The 24,078-nt window shown below is 39.8% G+C and overlaps 2 protein-coding genes across 2 annotated transcripts; both read left to right on the top strand.

Moving 5' to 3' along the window:
* The first annotated feature begins 1,704 nt into the window (after positions 1-1,704).
* Positions 1,705-5,107, top strand: LOC106418906 (probable cyclic nucleotide-gated ion channel 20, chloroplastic). Its single transcript, XM_048753146.1, has 11 exons — positions 1,705-2,224; positions 2,337-2,504; positions 2,580-2,678; positions 2,756-2,893; positions 2,997-3,245; positions 3,398-3,640; positions 3,740-3,885; positions 3,972-4,049; positions 4,171-4,300; positions 4,371-4,617; positions 4,745-5,107. Exons 1-11 carry the CDS (start codon positions 1,850-1,852, stop codon positions 4,894-4,896), a joined length of 2,025 nt encoding a protein of 674 aa, XP_048609103.1. The 5' UTR covers positions 1,705-1,849; the 3' UTR covers positions 4,897-5,107.
* A 1,775-nt stretch (positions 5,108-6,882) lies between these two features.
* Positions 6,883-13,362, top strand: LOC106418775 (probable metal-nicotianamine transporter YSL5). The gene is made up of 3 exons (XM_048753147.1): positions 6,883-7,114; positions 7,251-8,220; positions 13,058-13,362. The coding sequence occupies exons 1-3, from the start codon at positions 7,028-7,030 to the stop codon at positions 13,192-13,194; spliced, it is 1,194 nt and encodes a 397-aa protein (XP_048609104.1). The 5' UTR covers positions 6,883-7,027; the 3' UTR covers positions 13,195-13,362.
* The last annotated feature ends 10,716 nt before the right edge of the window (positions 13,363-24,078 follow it).

The raw sequence follows: 24,078 nt of genomic DNA on the forward strand, positions 1-24,078 counted from the left end.
AAATTTAAGAAGTTCTATGTTGACTTATGTCGAATAAAATATTTCGAGAATAATATTTATAAGATAGATTAAAAATAAAGATCCTAATAAAACATGTCAAATAAGTTAGTTAAGATTTTTAAGAAAACTTATAACGAAAATCAACAATAAATTAGCATGAAAAATAACATAAGAGAATAATAGAAGTAACAATCAATATGAATTTATCAATATAAATATACTATCTAAGTATTATAATCAACCAACTAAAAACATACAAATTTACAAATTTTGAACATTTAGAAAAAAAAAGTCTAAAGATTACAATGAATACGTTATGTAAGACTTTTGCTATCTTATTGTTAGCATTTAGCAACTAGAATTTTTTTTATCAAGATTAAGTAATTGTTTTTGGAGGATCTAAATCTTCACGTAAACTCCAAAACAATTTTTTTTTAACTATTATACCAAATAATAAATTATAATATATTGTAATACATTATACAATCATATAAGCTTAACTACAATACAAATAATTAATTGAATAAAGTAGAATATAAATATAATACTTTAGATTCTCAATATTATTAATTCAATAAATAAAAATATTACATAACATTAGTTAAATTTATTATATTAACTTTACTTTTTATATTATCTTACAAAGGCTATTTCATATTAACTATAATTCATCAAAATATTTATAGTGATTAAATTTTAAATCTAAATATTAAACTATCACACACACACCCACCCATATTAATTGTAAAGTTTTTCTGACTACAAAGCAAAATTAGATATTATGCATATATCTCAATCGTTTATGTTATTCAAAAAAATATGTAAAATGTATAATAAAATATTATAATGTATTAACAGTTTACATGCATCCAGTTATTTATATAATATTTCAAAATACAAATTAATATTTTTCAAAAATTATGAATATGTTTATAAACATAAGTATTACATTTATAAATACAAATAACTAAATAGAGGATATATTTATAAACAAACATATATAATAAAATCAACAAACATATTTCAATTAAAAAATTACATAAATCAATTAAACAATTAGTTTAAAAATTATTATAAAATTAAACTAAATTATTAATACAGATCAGCGTGAATATAAAATCTAGTACTACCTCTGTTCCCGAAAGTAAGATGTTTTAGATTTTTTTTTTGTTACACAAAGATAGATTTTCTATATTGCTAAGGTACTTTTTTATACTTTTGAGGAACATTAATTGAGAATATTTGAATTGATTAAATTTTATTGGTGAAAAGTTATTGGAAAGTGTATACTAAAGTAAAAAATAAATTAAATTATAAAAATTTATTAAATTCTTAATAAACGTGCATACCGTAAAAAATCTTACTTTTAGGAACAGAACCGAGGGAGTATATAAATAATTTTTAGCCCTCGAATTTTGTACACTTAATAAATGACAAGGGTCCGTATTAATAGACAGCTATAAATGGTGTTAATAGACAGGTGGTATAAATGAAATTAAGATATGAAAAGTCAGTCTTGGTAAAATGTAGTCTTTGGAAAATTGTGAAATGAAAAGTTGTATCACAACAAAAAAAAAGTCAGTCTACGCAAAATGTCTCGACGTGGCTTTACTTTTCGTATCCACAAATTTTTCTTTAGTATATCGATCGACTATAATCCACTTGCTTGACTCTTCCACTATAAAAGACCCTGGCTGGCACAGTGACTAAGTCATCATCTCCTTCCTTCTCAACTTTTCATAACTCTTTAGACTCTCTGCTTCACTTATGCCCTAGCTTCTTGTTTTTTCTTGCTAGTCTCTTTGTTTTCCTCTTTAAACTTTTCTGTAGCCCAAGGTTTTGTCTCGATATGGCTTCTCCCATGGAGAACGATGATGTTCCCATGCTTCCAGCTTCAGACACATCATCATCATCTCGTACTATGCCTTTCACTTCCAGGTCACGTAGCACTTCCCTTGCAAACAATTCTTCCACCATTGACGTATTCAACAGCTCGACAGTTGTTTTAGGCTACACAAATCATCTTGGAACCCAGAGACGGCCTCCGTTAGTGCAAATGAGTGACCCTCTTTCCTCTACTCGCAGTCCTGAGCCTCGCTTTGCTCTTCCTTCTCCTTCTACTGGTGCTTCTTCTGATTCCGTTGGTGCCTCCTCCTCTCAGCCTAATGAGAGGAATCATGCCTACAGCCGCACTCCCAGAGTTTTTGCCACTTCTGATTTCACGGTATCTTGTTCTGATATTCTTACATTACAACTAGCTGGAGACTCAAGTAAATGTTAGCTTGAGACTCAAGTACTTTTTGTTGAAATACCGAGTTTTTTTTTAATCTTGCTAGCTCCATAACGCTCTTGATGATGATGCTAAAGGCTGGGCTAAATACTTTTCTGGAATCATATATCCTGAGTCTAATTTCGTTCAGATCTGGACTACATTCTTTGCCTTATCATGCTTGTGTTCTATTTTCGTAGATCCCCTCTTTTTCTACCCCATAGAAATATATAAGGTATGAAATGTCTCTCTTTTGCTTCTTATGTTTTGTATTCTTGCGCTTTGAGCACCACCATCTTTCATTCTGCAGGAGGAGAGATGCATTAAGATCGACTGGTGGACGACTAATGTATTTGTAATTGTGAGAAGTATAACGGATGGCTTATACGCTTTGAACATCGTGCTTCAGGTGTGTTACCTTTTGCTTTCATTTTGTTATAAGAGAATCTGTTGGCTTACGGCTCCTTATTTCATATATTGTTGCAGTTCCGATTGGCATATGTAGATCTTGAGTCTACGGTTGTTGGTGCTGGCCAGTTGGTTGATGATCCAAAAAAAATTGCTAGCCATTACTTACGAGGAAAATTTTTGACAGACTTTTTCATAGTGTTGCCAATTCCACAGGTATCAATGTTAGAGCTACACCAATTTTTTTTATATAAAATTGTAACTGGAATATGATCGTTTACCATTGATCTCTCCTTTGTATTTTCTCATCTGGTTACAGATATTGCTATTATGGATAATACCACAACTGTTAGGCACATCTGGGGCAAACAATACAAAGAACTATTTACGTGCTGCAATTCTTGTCCAATACATTCCAAAATTACGTAGGCTTTTTCCTCTTCTAGCCGGACAAACACCAAGAGGGTTCAGATTTGATTCGGCATTGGCCAAGTTTTTTATAAATCTTCTCACCTTCATGCTTGCTGGTCATGTTATTGGCTCTTGCTGGTATCTTTTGGGTCTGCAGGTGTGAGAAAAGTTCCAAAACTTGTATCATTCACTTTGAACTAATATCCTTTTTGAATGAACTAAACAAATTAATATTCTTTATTGTGTATATTTCTAGGGGTTTTATTGATTCTTCTTGTAACATGCATCCCTCTTTTTTGTTTCTTGCAGAGAGTTAATCAGTGCCTTCGAGATGCTTGCGGAAATTCTAGTTTTGAATGTAAACAACTAATAGATTGTGGTCGTGAAAACAGAACGGAAGTTTTACATGCATGGAAAATTAACGTTAGTGCCAATGCTTGTTTTCAAGAGGATGGTTTTGATTATGGAATCTATTTGAAGGCAGTCAATCTCACTAGTAATTGTACTCGTTGGTACAGAAGATACAGTTACTCTCTTTTCTGGGGATTTCAGGTAATTCAAGTTTACACAACTGCTCAATTAGTTTGCATTGATTGTTTGGCATGTTGTGGAACTCTTGAGTTATTGTCAATTGTTTACTACTCTCAAAAGCAAATCAGCACGCTTGCTGGAAACCAAGTCCCAAGTTACTTTTTTGGGGAGGTCTTATTTACTATGTGTATCATCGGACTGGGGCTTTTCCTTTTCGCGCTTCTTATCGGTAATATGCAAAACTTCCTTCAGTCTCTCGGCCGAAGGTAAATAACTTTCATCGTTGTACAAAAGATGAGATCTCAAGACATGGTGGATGATCTCTTCGTTAACTGTGTTTTGTCCGCCTTAGGGATACAGAAATGACTGTAAGACGGCGTGATGTGGAGCAATGGATGAGCCATAGACGGTTTCCAAAAGACATAAGAAAGTATGTGAACTATGTCTCACTTTTCAAGTTAATTATGATGATATCAGGAGATATAAGTTACGGGTTTATGTTTTGATCACTAGCTGTAAAGCTAACTGAATAGTTGTTTCTATTTGTTCAGGAGAGTGCGAGAGGTTGAGAGGCTCAACTGGAATGCTACTAGAGGAGTTAACGAAGAATTGCTCTTTGAGAATATGCCTGATGACCTTCAGAGAGATATAAGACGTCATCTCTTCGCATTTCTCAAGAAGGTATACATCAGAGTCCATTTCCTTCAGCGTTGGCTCTCTTCGATTAGTGAAAATGTTAATGGCTTTGCAGGTGAGGATATTTTCGGAGATTGATGAATCTATCTTAGATGCCATGCGTGCGAGGCTGAAACAGAGGACTTACTTAAAGAATAACAAGGTCTTGCACCGCGGAGGTGTAGTTAAGAAAATGGTATTCATATTGAGAGGTAAGATGGAGAGCATTGGAGAAGACGGTTATCGAATTCTTTTATCAGAGGGAGACGTTTGTGGTGAAGAACTTCTCACTTGGTGCCAAGAACGCTCTTCTGTAAACCCAGGTGCATCCTTTGTTGACTCTATGTGCTCATAACTCTCAATGTTTTCGGTTAAAAACTCAAAACATAAAGTATTCACTTAGATGACACTGCATATGGGAACTGGATATATATGCTTTGAAATTTTCAGATGGGACTATGATAAGGATGCCATCAAAGGGACTGCTTAGCAGCAGAGATGTTTGGTGTGTGACAAACGTGGAGGCGTTTTCACTCAGTGTAGCAGATCTTGAAGACATCACGAGCTTGTTCCCCAATCTCGAGATTCCTAAGGAGCCATAAGGTACGAATCTCCACATTGGAGGCTACAAGCGGCTAGGCAGATTCAAGTGGCTTGGAGATATAGAAGGAGATGGCTTCGGAGACTGCTCAGTCAATTAGATTGTAATCTTTATTTTTCGATGGATATTGATGATATAAGCTTGGTGGGTTGTCATACAACTATATTTTACGATGTATTTGTCGCTTTAATAAGATCATTTTCACCTAACTATAGATTGAATAACATCTGAACCGTAGTTACCTTTCAAATTATCTTCCTTCAACGATTACGTGAGTCTATAGGTGCAGGTGCAGCTTGAAAGATATGGACTTAGCAGAAATGATGTTATTAAAACTTGGGTGGCTCACAGATCCTTTTTATTATTTGTTATGTAATAAATTAGTTAATTATTCTTTTTTTTTTGTAACACATGCGATTATATTAAATCTAAAATGAGTTTAAACTATTACATCCGGAGCTATGCTCATCGGTAACAAGATAGGAACCGGAGGGGATCCTCGACGGTTTGATGAACATCATAAAACAGAACATAAAACAAGTGATAACAAAGCTAAACGAGAGAGTCTTGCTCGTCCATTGGAGAACCGTGGGAAACATGAGATGTATCCCTGAGTAGGTTACTACCATGAGCATGAAATAGTCGGAACCGACGTTGATTAGACCAAACAGAAAAGTTTGGAAGGAGGTGGAACGAGCATGAACAGCTCTAGCTCCAACATCGAGGCTCCACGAAGAGACTATGTGAATCTCGTCAGAACCGAAGAGTATAAAAATCCTAGATTTTACGTTGACGAACAAATAGGATGGACCTTGAAACCGAATAGCGCCAGTGACAAAATCAGAGCTAATGAAAATTCTATTGACCTGTGATGGATGTACAAATAATGGCAATTTAGGCACAACATCACGGCTTTGGGCTAGGTGAACCCTTTGCACTGAGGGGCGACGACGAAATGTGGACAGACATGATGCTTTGGAGGAGGAATGATGGCTCAAGTTTATAACAATCGTCAAGTTTAAGCTCCATAAATGGTTTTGGTTCAGACCAAAGCATGTGTCGGTTGAGTACCAGCAACGCTCGGAAGGGATTGGGATGATGAGGCGATGCGGCGGAGGTGAGGTGATGCTCTTGACGATCAACCATAAAGGTATAGAAGTAGAAGCGGCGGAAGAGCCGGTACCACGATGCCTTGCGACGATCCTTTGTATGTACTTGACGGAATTTGAGAAGGAAACAATGGTTGAATTCAAGCAATGACTTTGGAATCCAACATTACCGTATTGAATCCGTAGAGGTGTGACGAAATCCACCCAAAACCACTTATCATATGATTCTGTCAAGCTTGTCATGAAAGTACCTTGAGGTGCGTCAAGCGGAGGTTTTGATCCTAACGAGACAAGAAGCCTAAACGAGCCGTCGATGGTGATGATGGAGCCGGAGTTGGAGCGGTGTGGATACACGGCATCAGTGAAGAGATCTGAGGCGGCATGGAGTGGTGTAGGCGCTTCAAAGACGCAGAACCGAACAGATCTGGCGAGCGGCGCCGAGTAAAGGGGCAGGATGGATGGCAAGGGAAAATGGAGAGGCAACGACAATGAGAGGGCCGGGAGAAGCAGCGGGGAGGAGGTGTGTGGTAGAGATGGTGGAGTTGAGATGGACTGTGTTGACGGTGGCGACGAAATGCATAACGGCGAGGAGGCTCACCGAGACGACGATAAAAACACACAACTGTAATGAGAAGACCATAAGAGACGACGGTGATAAGCTAGATGGAGAGCAGGAGTGGAGCGGAGGGCGACGCCGGCAAGCTTGGTCGCTGCCGGCGTCGGGATGTGAAGTCGGTGACGGCGCCTAGGAATATGTGTCTGCGAGCGTTTTAACTAGGGCGAACTTCTTTTTTTAAGATTAAATTAGTTAATTATTCAAAGAGACAAAAATCGTTTATTTAACTGATTATCCTTATCCAACATATGCCTTACGATTCAATGTTACGACAAAAAAGACTAAAGAGTACAACCTAAGGAACTAGAGATCAACTTCTTTGCAGAAATACTCATTACATTTAGTTTGAATATATTGTGTATATTAACTTCTCTGTTCTTCTGGGAGGAATCCTCTCTTGGGGGATAATGTGGCCTCTCATTGAAACAAAAAAGGGAGATTGGTTTCCTGCAGATGTCGAATCCAGCAGCATGCATGGTCTCCAAGCTTACAAGGTAAACTAAAACTCTGTGTAATATTTGGATCCATTAGTGAGAGTGAACTGTACCATCTATCTTATATATTACTTATGATACCTTCCAACTATCTACCGATGTCTAATACTCTATATGCTGATGTTGTTACTTTCAGGTGTTCATAGCTGTTGCTATAATCCTAGGAGATGGTTTATACAACTTCTGCAAAGTCCTGAGCCGGACGCTCTCAGGACTATTTGTACAGCTTCGAGGCACTTCTTCGAGAGGATCATTAACCATCGAAGAAGATCCAACCGCTTCTCCATATAGCCCAAAGCAATCATACGACGACCAGCGTCGCACACGCTTCTTCCTCAAAGACCAAATCCCCACTTGGTTCGCCGTGGGAGGATACATCATCATAGCTGCAACATCCACAGCCATACTCCCACACATGTTCCACCAGCTGAGATGGTATTACATCCTAGTCATCTACATCTGCGCGCCCGTCTTAGCCTTCTGCAACGCCTACGGAGCTGGACTCACGGACTGGTCCTTAGCTTCGACGTACGGAAAGCTAGCCATATTCACGATCGGAGCCTGGGCGGGGTCAGAGCACGGCGGGATGCTGGCAGGTCTAGCAGCTTGCGGAGTCATGATGAACATAGTCTCCACAGCTTCTGACCTCACTCAAGACTTCAAAACGGGTTACCTCGCGTTATCATCACCAAGATCAATGTTCATAAGCAAAGTGATAGGAACAGCGATGGGATGTGTCGTGTCTCCCTGGCTGTTCTACAATGCGTTTGATGACTTAGGCCTCCCTAACAGCGAGTACCCTGCGCCGTTCGCCACCGTGTACAGAAGCATGGCTAAGCTAGGAGTGGAAGGTGTGTCGTCGTTACCGAGAGAGTGTCTTGTTCTGTGCTATGCTTTCTTCGGCGTGGCGATTCTTGTGAATATAGTGAAAGATAGTTTGCCGAGCAGGTGGGGGAGGTTTGTGCCTCTGCCCATGGCGATGGCGATACCGTTTTTCTTGGGACCGTACTTTGCTATCGACATGTGCGTGGGGAGTTTGGTGCTTTTCGTGTGGGAGAGAGTTGATGCGGCTAAGGCGGGTGCGTTTGGGACTGCGGTGGCGTCGGGTTTTGTTGGATTTCCCTCCTTAAGCCCAAAACTAATCAAATCATAATCAAGCCTTAGTCCAAGAAGAAGAAACATCTAGAGAAAAGTGGAGAAGTATAGAAGAAGAATTGTGTAGAAGAAGAGAGAAAGTTATGGAGTTAGATATTTTGAAATAAATAATAATTTAGAGAAATCTAGAACTTGTTGGAGTGTGCTCCTTCACTTGTATAAATAGGGGTGCTTAGCACCATTTGTAATCATCCAAGAATCAAGAAAAACAAAGAGAGAAAATATTTGTAAGAGAGAGTTTCCAAAAACAAAATCTTTGTAGTAAACCCTTTCCTAAATATTAAGAGTCTTCTTCTTAAATTTTCTAGTTGTCTAATACCATCTTCATCTCATCGATATTGGATAATTTTCCCAACAGCTGGTATCAGAGCAAGGTTACCGTTATCTTTGAAGAAGTGAAGATGGAGGCCACCGTTACCTTTGAAGGTGACATGTTCAAGCTCACGACGGACAACTTCTCTTATTGGAAACCGATGATGGAAGATCACCTTTATTGTAAGGATTTGCATGAGCCCATCATCATGAAGGATAAGCCGGAAGGAAAGGATGATAAAGCATGGGAGATTCTTAATAGAAAGGCGGTTGCCGTAATCCGTAAGTATGTCGACCGATCTCTTTTTGAACATGTCTCTACCTACACAAATGCTTTTGAATTATGGACAAAACTTGAATCCATGATTCAAAAGAAAACACCTCGAAACAAAGCTCTTCTTGTTCGACGGTTGGTAAAGTTGGAGTACAAGGATGGCCAGAGCATGATGGAGCACTTGAACAATTTCAAGGGGATTGTAAATCAGCTTAACAAAGTTGATATGAAGGTTGAAGACGAAATGCAAGCCCTTTTACTCCTCAGTTCACTGCCGGAGAGTTGGGACACACTAGTTGTCACTCTAAGCAATTCAGCACCGGAGGGAAAGCTTACCATGGACACCGTCACTGATAGCCTTCTAAACGAAGAAGTTCGCAGGAAGGAACGAGGTTCGAGTTCATATTCAGAAGCTAACATTGTTGATAGACGAGGTAGAGAAGAGACTCGTGGTCAAAACCGAAGCAGAGGACGAGACCAATCTCGAGGAAGATCCAAGTCACGTCCGAGAGTTACTTGCTATTACTGTGGCAAACAGGGTCACATGAAGTCGGAATGTCGGTTTTTCAAGAAAGACAAACAAGCTGGTAATATCAAACCAGACCGGTTCAATCCTACAAAGAAGCATGAAGAAAAGACTACCACCATTGTGGAAGACCAGAGCGAAGAATTATATCTCGTTGGAGAATGTAATCTTAGCTCTGATGATAGCTCATGGATCGTTGATTCTGGTGCTTCTTTTCACGTCACCCCTCATGGAAGCTTCTTCACAACCTATCAAAGTGGTGACTTTGGTAATGTTCAAATGGGAAATCAAGGAAGAAGCAAGATCATTGGAAAGGGGGATGTTATTCTTACATCAAACACTGGATGTAAGATAGTTCTCAAGGATGTGAGACATGTTCCCGACATGCGACTCAATCTCATATCAACCGGAAAGCTCGATGATGTCGGCTTGGACAGTCATTTTGGTGGTGGCAAATGGAAGTTAACCAAAGGAAGTTTGATCATGGCTCGAGGAAGAAAAGAAGGCTCATTATACGTGACTCAAGCCAAGCTTTGCAAGGAAGAAGTAAACGTTGCAAGTGATGACATCGATATATGGCACCGAAGACTCGGGCATATGAGTGAGAAAGGTTTAAGTATACTTTCTAGCAAGAAACTTCTTCCTGATATGAAAGGTATTTCTCTCTCACCATGTCATGATTGCTTAGCCGGAAAACAACATAGGGTCGCTTTCCGAAGATCATCTACGCCTATGAGAAGAAAGCATATTCTTGATCTTGTGCATACTGACGTATGCTCCATGTCCGAGAAATCCAATGGAGGGGCATCATATTTCGTCACCTTTATTGATGACCATTCAAGGAAGGTATGGGTATACCTTTTGAAGTCAAAAGATCAAGTTCTTGATGCTTTCAAGGAGTTTGTAGCCCAAGCAGAGCGAAGTACGGGTCAAAAACTCAAGTGTGTTCGATCTGACAATGGTGGAGAGTACCGAGGTCCCTTTGAAGCGTTTTGCAAAGCTCATGGAATCAGGATGGAGAAGACACCACCAAAGACGCCACAACTGAACGGGCTAGCTGAAAGAATGAATCGAACGATCACAGAAAGAGTTCGGTGCATGCTCTCTCACGCTAAACTACCCAAACCATTTTGGGGAGAAGCCATAAAGACTGCAGTGGACGTCATAAATCTTACACCATCAGTTCCTTTGGAAGGCGATGTCCCGGAGGAAGTTTGGTCGGGTAAGAAGGTCTCTTACAACCATTTGAAGGTGTTCGGTTGCAGAACGTTTGTCCATATACCTAAGGATGAACGAGCCAAGCTAGACTCTAAGACTAAAGAGTGCATTTATCTTGGATCACCAAAAGACGAATTCGGCTATCGGCTTTGGGATCCGGTTAACAGAAAAGTTATCCGGAGCAGAGATGTTGTTTTCTTCGAAGATCAAACAATCGAAGACATCAACAAATCAAAGAAACCAAAGCTAAGGGTTGTAAGGAATGAAGATTCTCATAAGCCTCAAGATCATGAACAAGTGATTGGAGATGATGGCGAAGGGGATCCAATCATGGATCCGAATGGTGATGAAGGTGAAGAAGAAGTTCAAGTGGAGCCAGAGGAAGAACATGAGCCAAGAAGGTCTGGAAGAGAGACAAGACCATCTGTAAGATATTATCGAGATGAGTACGTTAATCTTACAGATGAGGGGGAGCCTCAAAGCTATGAGGAGGCCATAGGAGACACCCATAAAGATAAGTGGGTTGAAGCTATGCAAGATGAAATGCAATCCTTGCATGATAATCACACTTATGAGCTGATGAAGCTACCAAAAGGAAAGAGAGCCTTGAAGAACAAGTGGGTGTATAGGTTGAAGTATGAAGATAGAAGCTCAAATCCAAGATACAAAGCTCGATTGGTTGTGAAAGGATTCAACCAAAAGAAAGGCATAGATTTTGAAGAAATATTCTCTCCAGTGGTGAAGATGTCCTCTATCCGAGTGGTTCTTGGTCTAGCAGCAGTTCTAGACTTGGAGATTGAACAACTCGATGTCAAGACGGCCTTTCTACATGGTGAACTCGAGGAGGAGATCTATATGGAGCAACCTGAAGGATTCAAGGTTCCAGGAAAAGAAGACTTGGTGTGCCGATTAAAGAAGAGTCTTTACGGTCTCAAGCAAGCCCCAAGACAATGGTATAAGAAGTTTGACTCCTTCATGGTGGATCACAACTTCAAGAAAACCAAGAACGATCATTGCGTTTTTATAAAGAGGTACGAAAGCGGCGACTTTCTCATATTATTACTCTATGTTGACGATATGTTGATTGTGGGCCAAGATCGCAACAAAATAGCCGCATTGAAGAATGACCTAGGAGAGTCCTTTGCAATGAAAGATTTGGGGCAAGCGAGACAGATTCTTGGAATGAAAATCACTCGGGATAGACCAAAGAAGCTTTTGTGGTTATCCCAAGAACGATATGTTGAAAGGGTGTTGGAGAGATTCAACATGAATAAGGCAAAGCCAGTGAACACTCCACTTGGTGGACATTTCAAGTTATGTTCGGAGCAAAGTCCAACAAGTGAGAAAGAGAAAGAAGAAATGAAGACTACCCCATATGCATCAGCAGTAGGCAGTCTCATGTATGCTATGGTGTGCACCAGACCGGACATTGCCTATGCAGTAGGAGTTGTGAGTCGCTTTCTAGCGAATCCAGGAAAGGAGCATTGGAAAGCAGTTAAGTGGATCCTACGCTATCTACGAGGCACAACGAAGAAGTGTCTATGTTTTGGCAATGGAAAATTGGAGCTGAACGGTTACACCGATGCAGATTGGGCTGGTGATAAAGATTCAAGGAAATCAACATCAGGATTTGTGACTACCTTTGCAGGGGGAGCTGTTTCCTGGCAATCGAAATTACAAAAGTGTGTTGCCTTATCCACAACGGAAGCGGAGTACATCGCAGCAACGGAAGCATGCAAGGAGATGCTATGGATGAAGAACTTCTTGCTTGAGTTGAGAGTAAAGCAAGACAAGTACAACATGCTATGTGACAACCAAAGTGCTATTCACTTAGCAAAGAATCCAACGTTTCACTCTCGCTCAAAGCACATTGATATCCGACATCACTGGATCCGAGAAGTTCTGGAAGAGAAGCTCATACATCTCACAAAGGTACACACCGACGAAAATTGGTCAGACTTTATGACCAAAGTATTACCGATCAAGAAGTTTGAAGATTGCTGCAAAGGCACAGGCATGGCGACTGTTTCGGGCTAAATCGGGAAGGGAGAGATTTGTTGGATTTCCCTCCTTATGCCCAAAACTAATCAAATCATAATCAAGCCTTAGTCCAAGAAGAAGAAACATCTAGAGAAAAGTGGAGAAGTATAGAAGAAGAATTGTGTAGAAGAAGAGAGAAAGTTATGGAGTTAGATATTTTGAAATAAATAATAATTTAGAGAAATCTAGAACTTGTTGGAGTGTGCTCCTTCACTTGTATAAATAGGGGTGCTTAGCACCATTTGTAATCATCCAAGAATCAAGAAAAACAAAGAGAGAAAATATTTGTAAGAGAGAGTTTCCAAAAACAAAATCTTTGTAGTATACCCTTTCCTAAATATTAAGAGTCTTCTTCTTAAATTTTCTAGTTGTCTAATACCATCTTCATCTCATCGATATTGGATAATTTTCCCAACAGGTTTGATATGTGGAGATGGGATTTGGTCGCTGCCGAGCTCGGTGTTGGCTATAGCTGGAGTTAGTCCTCCTGTTTGTATGAAGTTTCTGGATGCTGCGACGAACTCGAAGGTTGATAAGTTTTTGCACAGACCGTAGTCTTGAAGACATGGCACAAAGTGTAATGATACTTGCTTTTTTTATGAGTGATTTTTGAAGGTGAGAGGTTGTATGTATAGAGAATTAGATACAGAGGAGCTTGTTTAAATTCGTAACTGGACTGTTTAATGTTTTATAAAGTAGATCATAGATGGTTCTGTTTCTAAACTCTTGAGAAAGACATAAACTTGCGAGGATTAAGAAGTTAAAGATTGAGTTTTGTAGTGACCCGTTAAGCTCAAAAGAGAGAAGAGGTAACTAAGTAACCCGAGGTACTCTTACAAAAGGGTACGAGGAACCGTCTAATCTCTCTCTCTTACAAACTTGTTTGATTTTTCTATTGGTTCCTTCTCCTCTCTTTCTTGTTCATCTTCATTCAACAGAATCATAAGAGGTTTTTGTGTCTGTTGGATGATCTATATTTATATTTGACAGGGCAACAAGATGGGTGGCAAGTGTGAACCTTGGGATATTCATATGTACGCAATTCTCTGGTATCCATTGCAGCCTTGGTGTCCACATCTCTCAGGTTTCTTTACTTCTTTTAACCAATTTGTGTTTGAACATGGATCATACAAGTTATATGTTATTCAGATGATACTGTTCAAGTTAATGACATTATTTTGGTACTAGAGACGACGACCCAGAGAACACGCTGCATTATCTTTGATTATCACACATAAACTGTTGTCAAGGAGCTACATCAATATGTAGCGTCTGACCATTCTCACAGTGATCGTCCACTTCACAGATGAACCCGTGTTCTCAAACCTTCGATATAACTATTTATTGAACTCGGAATCAGAATATAAAGAACGCTTTTCTTTATTGCTTTAGAAAAATAACTCAAAAACTAAAGTTTTCAATCACACACAATTCGTAGCATATGTCATACTCGACATTGCTTTATATAGAGACATTATATTTTCCTATTCCTAATTGTAACACAAACAATATATTATGATCCTTATCTCTAAGATCATAAATTAACTAGGAATAGGTTGCTTGACTCTCAAGCTATCGTCAAGCTCATCTCAACATTCTCCTCCTTAAGTTTGAACTCACTTTCACACACTTCAAGTACTCCAATTAGTCGCCTCATCTCTTTAAACTTCAAACGGTCCAGTGACTTTGTAAGTATGTCGGCTCGTTGTTCATGTCCGGGTACATGCTCAACTTCAACTTGTTCATTCTCCACACACTCACGTATGAAGTGAAACCTTCTATGAATGTGTTTACTACGCCCATGAAACACAGGATTCTTTGTGAGTGCTATTGCAGATTTGTTATCAACTCTTATGTTGACTTTCTTAGTTGTTTCTCCGACAACTTCACTCAAAAGTTCCTGAAGCCAAATCGCCTGTTTTGCAGCCTCCGTTGATGCCATAAACTCAGCTTCACAAGAGGATAGTGCAACTATCTCTTGTTTTTGAGAACACCAAGTCACAGGGCTATTGCCGAGATAGAAAACGTGACCGGTTGTTGATTTAGCATCATCAACGTCAACACTGTGTGAACTATCACTAAAACCAGTCAAGACCAATCTTGTTGCTCGAGTGAAACGTAGACCGAGGGTGGTTGTTCCGCGTAGATACCTCAGAATCTGTTTCAAGGCTGCGCCGTGAGACTCCTTGGGATCTTGCATAAACCTACTAAGCACTCCAACAGGAAAGGACAGATCAGGTCTTGTATGCAACAAATAGCGCAAACATCCAATGCTGCGTCGATATTCCCTTTCATCAATGCTTCTTTCAAGTGGAGACTTCGACAGTCTTACGTTTACTTCCATGGGAATATGAGTAAGGTTGCACGCTTTCATACCTGTTTCCTCAAGAATCTTTCTCGCATATCTATCCTGAGATAGAACGATGCCTCCATCATACTGTCGTACCTCGATGCCTAGGTAATAGGTTAGTTTACCTAAGTCACTCATATCAAACTTGTTTCCCATCTCTTTTCTTGAAGTCGATTGTAAGTTGTAGAGAGGAGCTTGTTACAAGTAGATCGTCGACATAAACACACACAATGAGAAGATCTTTCTTCTACTCCTTTCTGTAAAGCGAAGGTTCTTCAGAGCACCGTGTAAAGCCAAGCTCTTGTAGAATCCGATTAAGTTTAATATTCCAAGCTCTAGGAGCTTGTTTTAAACCATAAAGAGCTTTCCTCAATCTGTAGACTTTGTTTTCTTTCCCTTTTACCTCGAAACCCTCAGGTTGGGAAACATATACCTCCTCCTTGAGATCACCGTGTAAGAACGCTGTTTTAACATCGAGATGATGTATCTCCCAACCATATGATGCTGCAATTCCGATGATTAATCTAACTGTCTCGATCCTAGCTACTGGTGCAAAGACCTCGTCATAATCAATGCCATGTTGCTGAACATATCCTTTCGCCACTAACCGAGCTTTGTACTTACTGATACTCCCGTCTGCGTTTCTTTTAATCTTAAAAACCCACTTCAGTCCAATAGGTTTGAACCCTCTTGGTAGCTCAACAAGAGTCCAAGTATTATTCTTCTCTATGGACGCAATCTCGTCTAAGCAAGCATCAATCCATACCTTTAACTCCTTAGCTTCGTTGTAGTCGTATGGTTCATTGTTAATTACCATCAGCAACCTTTCACACTCTGCTTCTGCCATTAAGACGTAATCATCTAGATAGGATGGTTTGGACACTACAAGAAAACACAGTTTTAGCAAGGAAATTTAACGAGGAAAACTATTCCTCGTGAAATTACGATGACTTAACGATGAAATTACGAGGAAATAAAGTTTCCTCGTAATGGCCTTGTAAAATACCGAGTAAAGCTTTTCCTCGTAAAATCGTCGTAAGTTGACGTGGTTTTTCCGAGAAAAATGTGTTTCGTCGCAAATTCGTCGTAATTTTAGCATGAGTTTTACGAGGAAATAACTTACGAGGAAAGAACGAGAAATCCACCAACTTAACACGTTTTTTTTGCCACCAACCTAATTTTTCGTCGTAAATTCCTAGCAAAATTCAACTACCAGATTCGAAAATTTTCTATATATATGGAGGTTTGAACATAATTTTACGCACACCAACAAGAAAAAAAAACGTGAAAAAATGTCGGGCTTGGGAAATATTTTCGAGTTGCGGAGGTGGATGTATATGCATAGAGATGCTAACGGGAGAGTGACGAAAGAATATCTTGCTGGGTTGGAGCGTTTTATGCATCAAGCAGATTCTACACCGCTCGCCCAAGAAAGCGGTAAAATATTCTGTCCTTGTAGGAAATGTAACAATTCAAAGTTGGCAAACCGTGAAAATGTTTGGAAGCATTTAGTAAATAGAGGTTTCACGCCAAATTATTATATCTGGTTTCAACATGGAGAAGGTTATAGTTATGATCAGAATGAAGATAGTAGTAGTAATAACAACTTTCAAGAAGAACCGGTTGATCATCAATTGCATAATGCACATAGTTACCATCAGGAGGATCAGCCGATGGTAGATTATGATAGGGTTCATGATATGGTAACTGATGCATTCGTAGCTCATGATGATGAAGATGAAGAACCTAACATAGATTCAAAAAAGTTTTATGAAATGTTAGATGCGGCAAATCAACCACTTTACAGTGGTTGTAGAGAAGGTCTCTCTAAATTGTCATTGGCTGCTAGAATGATGAATATTAAAACTGATCACAATCTACCTGAAAGTTGCATGAACGAATGAGCAGATTTATTTAAAGAGTATTTGCCGGAAGACAATGAGTCTGCTGATTCTTATTATGAGATTCAGAAACTGGTTTATAGTCTTGGGTTGCCTTCGGAGATGATAGATGTTTGCATCGACAACTGCATGATCTACTGGGGAGATGATGAGAAGTTGGAAGAATGTCGATTCTGCAAGAAACCACGATTCAAGCCGCAAGGAAGGGGACGTAATAGGGTACCGTACCAAAGGATGTGGTACCTACCAATTACAGATAGATTGAAAAGATTGTACCAATCGGAGCAGACTGATGGAAAGATGAGGTGGCATGCCGAGCATACTCAGACGGATGGTGAGATGACTCATCCATCAGATGCAAGAGCCTGGAAACATTTTAACAAAGTACATCCGAATTTCGCTAGCAATAGCCGGAATGTGTACCTCGGATTATGCACAGATGGATTTAGTCCATTTGGAATGTCAGGGAGACAATATTCATTGTGGCCTGTCTTTCTTACGCCATACAACCTGCCACCGGAGATGTGCATGCAACGGGAGTTTTTATTCTTGACCATATTAATACCCGGTCCGAAGCATCCAAAAAGGTCACTTGATGTTTTCCTACAACCACTGATAAAAGAGTTGAAGGATTTGTGGTCAACAGGGATGAGGACGTATGACTGCTCAACGAAGAAGAATTTTACGATGCGAGCTATGCTTTTGTGGACCATAAGTGACTTTCCTGCCTATGGGATGTTGTCTGGATGGACTACACATGGGAGATTAGCTTGTCCATATTGTAATGGAACGACAGATGCATTTCAACTGAAGAATGGTAGAAAGACAAGTTGGTTCGATTGTCACCGTCGATTTCTTCCAGTTGGCCATCCGTACCGAAGAAACAAGAATTTGTTTAGGCACAAAAAGGTTGTGAGAGACACTCCTCCTCCATATCTAACTGGAGAACAAATTGAAGCGCAAATCGACTACTACGGAGCTAACGAAACAGTTCGCTGGGGTGGTAATTGGCATGTCCCTCGTAATATGCCTGATTCTTACGGTGTTCATCACAACTGGCACAAGAAGAGTATATTTTGGGAGTTACCATATTGGAAGGATCTTCTTCTGCGCCACAACCTTGATGTGATGCATATAGAGAAGAATTTCTTTGAGAACATCATGAATACAATATTGAATGTCCCAGGGAAGACAAAAGACAACATAAAATCGAGGTTGGACTTGCCGGATATTTGCTCAAGAAGTGAGTTACATATAAAAAGCAATGGCCAAGTTCCCGTTCCAATTTTTAGATTGTCTTCAGAAAAAAAGTCGGTTTTGTTCAATTGGGTGGCATCAGAAGTGAAGTTCCCTGATGGGTATGTTTCAAATCTTTCAAGATGTGTTGAAAAGGGTCAAAAGTTCTCCGGGATGAAGAGTCATGATTGTCATGTCTTTATGCAACGACTTCTGCCATTTGCATTTGCGGAGCTACTTCCAACAAACGTACATGAAGCACTTGCAGGTAGTTTACAATAGGACAATAATATTAAATTGGTTTAGTTTACAATAATAGTATTTGACTAACAATGTGTTTAATTGTTTTTGGAATAGGCATTGGAGCATTTTTCAGGGATTTGAGCACACGCACTCTTAAAGAAGAAGTCGTAGAACAGCTTCAGGAGAACATTCCTATCTTATTGTGCAACTTGGAGAAGATATTTCCTCCAGGCTTTTTTGACGTGATGGAGCATCTAGCTATCCACCTCCCATATGAGGCATTGCTTCGTGGACCGGTACATTACGGATGGATGTATCAGTACGAGCGAGCCATGAAATATTTGAAGGGAAAAGCAAAGAACCTCGCCAAAGTTGAAGGTTCTATAATTGCTGGAAGTTTGACAGAAGAAGTTTCTCACTTCACATCGTACTACTTTGCGTCAAAAGTACGTACCCGAAGAAGAGCTCCAAGAAGATATGATGATGGTGGCGTTGCGCCCACATATGCAGTTGTTGGCGTTCCAGAAATCTTTAGCCAGATTGGACGACTTGGTGGGAAATCAAAACAGGTTTGGTGGTCGAGTGAAGAAGACGCTCATAGTGCACACACCTATATTCTACTCAATTGCGAGGATCCATTGATGCGTTATTTTGAAAGGTAACTTAAATTGAGTATACATTATATAATTGAGAGAGATTAATTCATGTAAAATGTGAATTTACAGCATGTTTGTTTCACAAGTCGAAGAAACATTTCCTGGTATATCCACAAGTGACGTAGACAAAAGAAAAGATCAACACTTTGTTAAGTGGTTGAAGAATCAGGTATTAATCAAATACTTTTAAAATTTTCATACATGAATGATTTGTATTTCAACGTTCTTTTTATTTTTAAATAGGTTGATTATGACGACGATGCAGATTATCCTAAGTGGTTACACGAAGTAATTCAATCTCCACTTGTAAAGGTCACCACATCACAGATGTATTTCACACGAGGCTATACTTTTCACACATATGAGTATGGTAAACAGCGGGCTACCAGTAACTATGGAATTTGTGTGAAAGGAGAAACAGATTTCTACGGAATCTTGACGGAGATTATTGAAGTCGAATTCCCAGGGATATTGAAGCTAAAATGCGTCCTCTTCAAGTGTGAATGGTTCGACCCCGTCGTCAATAGAGGTGTTCGGTTGAACAAATTCGGTGTAGTAGATGTCAACGGTGGCCGGAGGTACAACAAATTCGAGCCCTTCATCTTAGCTTCACAAGCAGACCAAGTTAGCTTCCTTCCATACCCACGGATGAGAGAGTCGGGTATAAATTGGTTGGCCGTGATCAAAGTTACACCTCGAGGACGAATCATCGTAGGAGAAGAACCACCATTGCAAGAAGAACAAATAAATGAAGTTCATGAACCTGAACAAGAAATTGATGACATCCTTCTCATTGATCCGCATAATCACGAGTATGAAGATCTTACCGAAGATCCCACGGAGGAAGCTGTTGAAGACGAGTTTCATGTAAATGATGATGTTTCAAGTGATGACGAGAATGTCGATGAATCCGATTAATGTATTTCATATTTGTATGAGTTTGAATTATTATATATAATTAAAGATAATGGGAGTTTATTTATAAATAAGATATCGATATTAATTATAAGTAAATGAATTGTGTTTTTATAGTTTTCGGTTTGGATTAGAATGAATTGCTTGAGGTTAAAGGATAGAAGTGTTTGATATATGAAGTATAAGATAAAGAAGATGTGGTTTGGGATTTGGGGTTTCGTTTTAGGGGTTTAGAGACATTCGTCGTACTTTCCACGTTACCTCACGGGAACGACTTATAATTCAGTCGTCTCTGGGAAAGTTAAAATTTCACGGTAACAGTAAACGTCGTAAGAGCCTCGTTAACTTACGTGGAATTAGAGACGATTTATAATTAAAAAAGCGGACATCACTTTTTCCACGTAAGACCAAAACGTCGTAAGAGCCTCGTTAAATTACGTGGAAAGAGCGAGGTTCGCTCCAGAAGACTTAATTTAAAGTCGTCCGGGGAAAGCAAAGTCGTCCAGAATTTTACTTTTCGTCGTAAGGGCCTCGTTAACTAAAAAAAAATTAATTTTCAATTTCATATAAACTTTAAAAAAAAAGAGAAGTTAAAATTCAGTGGTCTTTGACTATTTCTGGACGACTTATAATTCAGTCATCTCTGGGAAAGTTAAAATTTCACGGTAACAGAAAACGTCGTAAGAGTCTCGTTAACTTACGTGGACTTAGAGATGATTTATAATTAAAAAAGCGGATATCGCTTTTTCCACGTAAGACCAAAACGTCGTAAGAGCCTCGTTAAATTACGTGGAAAGAGCGATGTTCGCTCCAGAAGACTTAATTTAAAGTCGTCCGGGGAAAGCAAAGTCGTCCATAATTTTACTTTTCGTCGTAAGGGCCTCGTTAACCAAAAAAAAATTAATTTTCAACTTCATATAAACTTTAAAAAAAGAGAAGTTAAAATTCAGTGGTCTTTGACTATTTCTGGACGACTTATAATTCAGTCATCTCTGGGAAAGTTAAAATTTCACGGTAACAGAAAACGCGTAAGAGTCTCGTTAACTTACGTGGAATTAGAGATGATTTATAATTAAAAAAGCGGATATCGCTTTTTCCACGTAAGACCAAAACGTCGTAAGAGCCTCGTTAAATTACGTGGAAAGAGCGAGGTTCGCTCCAGAAGACTTAATTTAAAGTCGTCCGGGGAAAGCAAAGTCGTCCAGAAGACTTAATTTAAAGTCGTCTCTGGGAAAGTTAAAATTTCACGGTAACAGTAAACGTCGTAAGAGCCTCGTTAACTTACGTGGAATTAGAGACGATTTATAATTAAAAAAGCGGAATTAGAAGTCGTCCAGAAGACTTAATTTAAAGTCGTCCGGGGAAAGCAAAGTCGTCCGGGGAAAGCAAACGCCGTAAGAGCCTCGTTAACTTACGTGGAATTAGTTCCGGAACTTATCCTCGACGATCGTCTTGGTTCTGACTGAAGCTGTTCTTCTTCTTCTTCGTGCTCTTCTTTATCACTTTCTTCTTCGCTATGTGTGTTCTCGTCCATCGTCGTATCATCAGGAAGATTGTGATCATCCTTTAATGTCCACAGCTCTACTTCAAAACTCTCAGCTCCCTTAGACTCAGACATCCCCCAGTTCCACCTACGTTCTTCATCAAAGTGGACGTCCCGGCTTACTACGATCCTTTTGTTTGTAGGATCCAGTAAGCGATATGCTTTTGTGCCCGGTTCGGTTCCTAAGTGCACCAAGACTCTTGATCGGTCGTCGAGTTTCTTCCTACCTGCCTCCTCTGTTCTTGCAAAGCATACACACCCAAAGACCTTGAGATGCTCAAGATTTGGCTTCTTACTTCGCAATGCTTCATACGGCGTTCTTCCGATCAAGGATCTTGTTGCGATTCGATTAATTAGGTAAGTAGCATGACGAACAGCTTCACCCCACAGGATGTTTGGTACGCCCATGTGCTTCAAGAGACTTCGTGTCATCTCCAATAACGTACGGTTTCGTCGTTCGACGACTCCATTCTGTTGGGGAGAGTAGGGAGCAGTTAGATGTCGATTGATACCGTTCTTGTCACAATAGGATATAAACTCTTGTGACATGAACTCTCCTCCTCTGTCACTTTGGAATGTTTTTACTTCTGCTCTTGTTTCTTGTTCCGCAAGTCTCTTGAATGTTTTGAATTTATCAAATGCCTCACTTTTCCTTTCAAGCAACACTGTCCACATGTATCGACTGCAATCATCTATTAGCACAAATACATAGCGCTTGTGCCCTGGTGTAGTCGGGGTAATGGGTCCACATAAATCTCCATGGACAAGCTCTAGAAGATGGTTTGCTCTGTATCCGGTTGACTGTGGGAATGGCTGCCTCGTTTGTTTTCCAAGATAACACGATACACACGTCTCCTTCTCGATGCTCAGCTGAGGTATGCCAACGACAAGTTCCTTCTTTATCATCAACTTCATTGTCTCTAGGTTAACATGCCCAAGGCGTGCATGCCACCTTGCTGAGTTACTAGGAACTGTTGTTAACATACACTGAAAGGTGTCTGCTTGCAATATTACTTTATACAAGCGGTTCCTTGATCTCGTTGTCTTAACTATCAGATGTCCCGCACGATCGAGAAGCATTAGCAGGTCGTCTTTCATTCTCACTTCGCACCCTGCCTCTGTGGCCTGACCCAAACTCACAATGTTGCTCTTCAGACCGGGTATGTAATAGACATTATTTAGTATCTTCTTCTCACCTCCCTTTAGGATAAACCGAATCGAGCCTTTCCCCTTAATATCAATCCTAGAATCATCCCCAAATTGCACTTTTCCAGTGATTTCTTCATCCAGAGAGAGGAAGAAGGAACGGTTACCACTCATATGGTTGCTTGCTCCGTTGTCGAGATACCACAAGTTCTCTACGCCTTGCTCAGCTTCAAACACGCTTGGTTTTACCTTCCTTTCGTTTAAGTAAACTACCTCGTGCATCATCAACTCATCAGCCTCTTGAGTGTTATCTTCTTTCTTCTCTACCGTTTCTTGCAACTTAAGCAACCTATCCGGACAATCTGCTGCATAATGACCGAGTTTGTCACATCGAAAGCATGTTATATGAGATGTATCTCGGTCTTGAGTTTTTTTATATGCCTCTCTCTGTGCGTAGAAGCCTCCATTACGGCCTCGTCCTCTTCCTCTCCAGTTTGTTCTTCCGCCTCTGCCACGTCGTCTGTTTCCTCCATAGCTATCACGCTGAGATTCCATGTTTGTATACATGAGTTTCTCTTGATCATCATGGTTCTCTTCTTCTTCTTCGCATATCCGTTCTTCGTATGCCTTTAACCTACCCACAATATCTTCAAAGCTCGTCATATTTAGGTCCAAGACCTGTTCAAGAGACGCGACCATATGAATATACTTCTTTCTCGGTAAGCTTTTCAAGAACTTCTTCACCAACTTCGGTTCTTCGATAATCTCCCCGAGAGAGGCAGATTTAGATGAGATTTCGGCAAGCTTCCCTACAAAGTCATCTATAGTATCTGCTTCCTTCATCTTAAGTCGATCAAAGTCTGCCATTAAACTTTGTAATCGTGCCTCTCGTACTCTCTCTGCCCCAACGTGCCTTGCTTTGATTGCGTCCCACACTGCCTTGGCTGTATCAAGGTCGCCTACTTGCAAGGTTAGAGCCTCAGGTATAGATTGGAATATCAAAGCAATAGCCATGTTATTTTTTTCTTCATGTTTGTTGCCGGGGTCGATAGCTTCCCAGACCTTGTTGACCTTCAACGCAATCTTCATCTTCATGGCCCAAACAGTATAATTTGAGGTGGTTAGCATCGGAAATTTTATCGAAGAGGGTCCTGTCCCCTTGGTGGTCGTATCTGGATCGTCTTTGATGTCAGCCATCGTTTCAGTCGTTGGTTTTGTGATACCAGTTGTTCACGATTCTTGTTTCCAGGTATCGAACGCTCTGATACCAAATATTGAACTCGGAATCAGAATATAAAGAACGCTTTTCTTTATTGCTTTAGAAAAATAACTCAAAAACTAAAGCTTTCAATCACACACAATTCGTAGCATATGTCATACAAGACATTGCTTTATATAGAGACATTATATTTTCCTATACCTAATTGTAACACAAACAATATATTATGA

Source organism: Brassica napus, chromosome C3 (genome assembly GCF_020379485.1).
Source record: "Brassica napus cultivar Da-Ae chromosome C3, Da-Ae, whole genome shotgun sequence".
Taxonomy (NCBI): domain Eukaryota; kingdom Viridiplantae; phylum Streptophyta; class Magnoliopsida; order Brassicales; family Brassicaceae; genus Brassica; species Brassica napus.